The following is a 4,745-nucleotide window of genomic DNA, read 5'->3' as shown; positions in this document are numbered from 1 at the left end:
AGGAGAGTTCCAAAGATTCACAACCCTCTGAGAGAAAACATGTCTCTTCATCTGACTGACTGATTGTCATGTATACCTTAGTAAAGTGGAAAGCTTTGCTTACGAGCAGTACAGGCACTTCATAGTAAGCGAGGGTGTACAGATCAAAAATACTTAAATAGAGGCATATAGGTTACATTGGACAGGGCATGAGTAGGCGAGATCAGCATTATCAGATGGAATTTGCAAACAGCGGTCCCAGGTTCTTGAATCTCCCCCAAGAGGAAGCATGTTGTTTATTTGTTTTAAGTTTTAATATCCTCAAAAGGGAATTCAGTTCTCTCTCAGGGCTTGGATAATCCAAAGAATCCAAATCCAAACTGATAAACACAGTCGAAGAGTGGGAAAATAAAATGTATAGGTTAGGAAATTTCTTCATTAAACCTCAGACAAAAGGCAAAACAACCATAGAAACAGCAGCAATTAACTGGAAAAAGCAGCCAAACGTCAGTTGGCCTATCAGCCTTGCCATTTCAACGATCTGAAATTAACATCTGGAGTTTAAAAGAGAGTGTCAGATTTGTATTTCACAGAGTATATTTTTTCTTTTTCTGATGCTGGTGATTGCGCTGGGAAAGTTCAAAAATGTTTTGCGTACAGTCTGTTTCCTGGTGAGTATTTTCTTAATTCTTTCAGAGGATGAGGGCGTCGCTGGCTGGGCCAACATTTATTGCCAATCCCTAATTGTCCAGAGGGCAGTTAAGAGTCAAACCACATTGCTGTGGGTCTGGAGTCACATGTAAGACAGACCAAGTAAGAACGGCAGTTTCCTTCCCTAAAGGACATAAGTGAACCCATTGGGATTTCCCCTCTCAATTGGCAACAATTTTCATAGTCATTAGATCCTTAATTAAGAATTTGTAGTGAATTCAAATCCCACCATCTGCTGTGATGGGATTCAAATGTCAATCCTGAGAACATTAACTGAGTCTCTGGGTTAATCGTCTAACAATAATACCACAAGACCATCACCTCTCTCTGAGCCCCCTTCACCTGTAGAATCAACAGCAATTCACTCGAAAAGATAGCAATATGTACCCTGTCAAATAAATGGCTAATGTTCATCACTCTCCTTAAAATAAATTCTAGAATAATGGAAACAAAGAACAGATACAGTGCAGAAGGAGTCTCTTCAGCCCATAGGGTCTGTCCTGATTCCAGGCAAAAATAAATCAGTTCATCCTGCTCCCCAGTACATCTCCTCCTATTTTGCCTTACAGTCATACAATACATAAACAGACCCTTCAGTCCAAAATGTCCATGCCAACCAGACAGCCTAATATGACCTAGTCCCATTTGCCAGCATTTGGCCCATATCCCTCTAAACCCTTCCTATTGATGTACCCATCCAGAATTCTTCTAAATGTTGCAATTGTACCAGCCTCCACCACTTCCTCCAACATCTCATTCCATACATGCACCGTACTTCTCTGCAAGAAAAGGTTGCCCCTCAGCTCCCTTTTAAAACTTTCCCGGTCACTTTAAACCTGTGCCCTCCAGTTTTGAACTCTCCTATCATGGGGCAAACGACCTTGGCTATTCACCCTATCCGTGTCCCTCATGATTTTATAAATTTATGTAGGGTCAGCCCTCAGCCTCCAATGCTTCAGGGAAAACAGCCCCAGCCTATTTAGCCTTTCTGTACAGTGCAAACTCTCTGACAGTGGCAACATGCTTGTAAATCTATTCTGAACCTATAGTGATTGGAAGCAGATGGATCATGTTGACTATAAGATCCTCGATTGGGGTTGTTAACCTGGGCCAATAAGGAAATCCCTGGCTGACCAATATAAACAGGAGATTCAGCATCTCCTCAGTTGAGGGAATGGACTCTGAGCTATTTGGTCACAGATGGTGGTACTGTTGTATTGATGAAGTGAATGGATGATTTGGTAATAGTGTCTGGCCTTTGTGCTACTGATTTAGTGTATGGGTCCTAGATTGCCCTTTTGTGTGTGAATCAGGCCTTTGTGGGTATATTGTGCCTGTGTGTGTGGACTGGGTCTTTGTGACTGTGTTGTGCCTTCATGAGGGTATTGGACCTTTTGAGGGTAGACTGTGCCTCAGTGTGTGTTGGACTGTGTCTAAACAATGCTTTTGTGCATGTATCATGTCTTTGTGTATCCCCAATGTGTGTAGGAAGCTGATGTAAAGTTGGGGGGGGGGGTGCTGGTGCTGCTGGGCATACACCACACCTATTTCCAATTACAACTGGAAGAGGAGTCCCAGAAATACACTACAATTAATGCTTGTGAGGGCTTATACCAATATACAAGACTACCATTTGGGGTATTATCAGCCTGTCCCCTTTTCCAGCAGACCATGGAGAATATTTTACAAGGGCTATCCCAGGTTCCCATTTATCTGGTGACATTACTAATAACAGGGAAGACCATTAAAGAGCACTTGGAAAACTTGGACATAATGCTTAGAAGGGGAAAAACATGTGTTCCAGATGCCCCAAGTGGCTTACTTGGGGTTAGAGTTGACTTTTAAAAACCTAGTTACACCTGTTGCAAGATAGTGATGGCTATCAAAGGAACCTTGGCTCCCATGTCTGTACTGGAGTTTAGGTCTTTCTCTTGTTAGTGCATTATTATGGAAAAGTCATACATGACCTGGCCTCCATCTTGGGACATCCTTACAGCTACCATTGAAAAAGGGGTCAGCCTTGGAAATAGTTGTTTGGCCAAGTGGTAGCTTTCAGGGAAGTGAAAAAGCAGCTATCAACATCTAAGGTGTTAGCCCACTATGGCCTGAAGCAAGTGGTGGGGCTGACATGCAATACCTCACCATATGATATCATGGTAGAGTTGGCTCACTGGTGGCCCAAGGGAGAGGAATATTCCATAGTGTATGCTTCCTGGACTTTGGCTAATGCTGAATGCAAATATGCCCAGACAGAAAAGGAAGGTTTGGTGATCATCTTTGGTGTCAGGAAGTTCCACCAGTATCTTTATGAATGGGAATCTGTCATAGTAACAGATCACAAACCATTGTTTGGGCTAATGAAGGAAGATAAAGCAGTGCCCGCCGTCGCTTCCGGTCAGCATTGAGCCCTTATTCTCAGTGTGTACAAACACGAGTTACAGCTATGTCCAGGAAACCAAATGGTTAATGCAGATGCCTTGAGCTGCCTTCTGCTGGCGGATACTCCACTAGTGGCACCTCCCATGGAATCGGGCATTTTGGTTTTAAATTTCCTGGACACCCATCCAGTCACTGTGGACTATATCCAACTGTGGACACAAAAAGATTCTATCCTAGCACAACTGAAACAGCTGGTAGTAAAGGGGGAAACAGAAGGGCCATGGCAACCAGGACTGAAACCTTTCTGGACCCAGCAAGACCAGATCACCGTACAGGATGGAACATTACTATAGGATCCCCGAGTAAAGGTCGCTGACAGATACTGGCTGAACTCTATGAGGGACTTCCAAGATAAAGATGCTCGCAAGAAGCTGGGTCTGGTGGCCAGGGTTGGATGCCAATGTAGCTGCATTGGTGGGGCAGTGCTCAGAGTGCCAACAAGGGCAAAAGTTGCCTCCAGCAGCACCCCCATATTCACAGGAATGGCTGGGTCGGGTATGCTGGTTCTTTCATTGGCTCAATGTTCCTGGTCATTCAAAATGGTTGGACATGAATAAAGTTTATTCAGCAAACTCAGGGATGGCGATTGAAAAGCTCGGAGCATCGTTTGAGATACATGGACACCCAGAAGTATTGGTCGTGGACAATGGGATGTCATTTACCAGCAGGGAATTTGAATATTTCCTCAAGTCCAATAGCATTTGGCACATAAGGACAGCTCCATGCCATTCAACGTCCAATGGTCTAGCAGGAAGAACAGTCCAAATGTTTAAGGCAGGCTTAAAAAAGCAGCTGATAGCAACCCTTGATACCAACTGTCCCAGTACCTCTTCAACTATAGGACCAACCCACAGGCAACAACAGGGATAGCTCCAGCAGAAATGCTGAAGGGGAGAAGGCTCTGCACCAGGTTAAACCTGATAATTCCAGGCCTTGGGAAGTGGGGGAAGGAGGGTGAAGTGGCAGCAGGAACATCAATGCAAGCTACATGCCACCTCTAAGCGAGAGAGACAATTTCTTTCAGGGGATGAAGTTTAAGGCCGGAACCATGGGAATGATGGCGTATGGGTACGAGGCAAGGGTGACCTGAGGTCAGGTCCCATGACTTACAAAGTTTTTGGGTAGATGATACAGTCCTGAGCTAACACGTGGATCACTTGAAAGCTGTTACCTCTCAAACGGGGCAGCAACAAAACAAACTTGGCTCCTCAAAACAGCCAAAAGGCCTGTCAGAAAGTGTAGGTTCTCCCCCTCCATCTAGTGTCGAAGAAACCTCAGAGTCTATGACGGATGTGGCCTTTGATACTGTTACAAGGGGAATAAAAGGAAGAAATTCCTGAGATGCTCCAGATGCAAGAGGTGGGGTACAGGCCAGCACATCCTGCCTGATAGAGTCCAAGTCAAAAGAACCATACCTGGGGCAAAAGCATCACAGGAAAAGCTACAAGAGAAAGACCAGGCCTACATCCCTGGCCTTAGATGGGGAGGGATGTAGTGAGAGAGTGACTGAAGATGGATAGAAGAGAAGATAGGTGGAGAGGAGACAACAAGTGAAAGGTGTGGGGATGGAGCAGGTAAAGGTGAGTGTAGGCGGGGAGGTAGGGAGGAGATAGGTC

The 4,745-nt window shown here is 44.9% G+C and overlaps 1 protein-coding gene across 1 annotated transcript in view; it reads left to right on the top strand.

The window, feature by feature from the left end:
- The first annotated feature begins 434 nt into the window (after positions 1-434).
- folr (folate receptor) overlaps positions 435-4,745 on the top strand; it is a 33,911-nt gene continuing 29,600 nt past the window's right edge. The window contains exon 1 of the mRNA XM_048533459.2: positions 435-650. Within this exon, the coding sequence (XP_048389416.1) occupies positions 625-650 (26 nt within the window). The 5' untranslated portion in view covers positions 435-624. The remainder of the gene's footprint in view (positions 651-4,745) is intronic.

The sequence above is a fragment of the Stegostoma tigrinum genome, chromosome 6 (genome assembly GCF_030684315.1).
Source record: "Stegostoma tigrinum isolate sSteTig4 chromosome 6, sSteTig4.hap1, whole genome shotgun sequence".
NCBI classification, from domain to species: domain Eukaryota; kingdom Metazoa; phylum Chordata; class Chondrichthyes; order Orectolobiformes; family Stegostomatidae; genus Stegostoma; species Stegostoma tigrinum.
The sequence above is the reverse complement of the archived record's forward strand: the minus strand, read 5'-3'. Positions and strand labels throughout refer to the sequence as shown.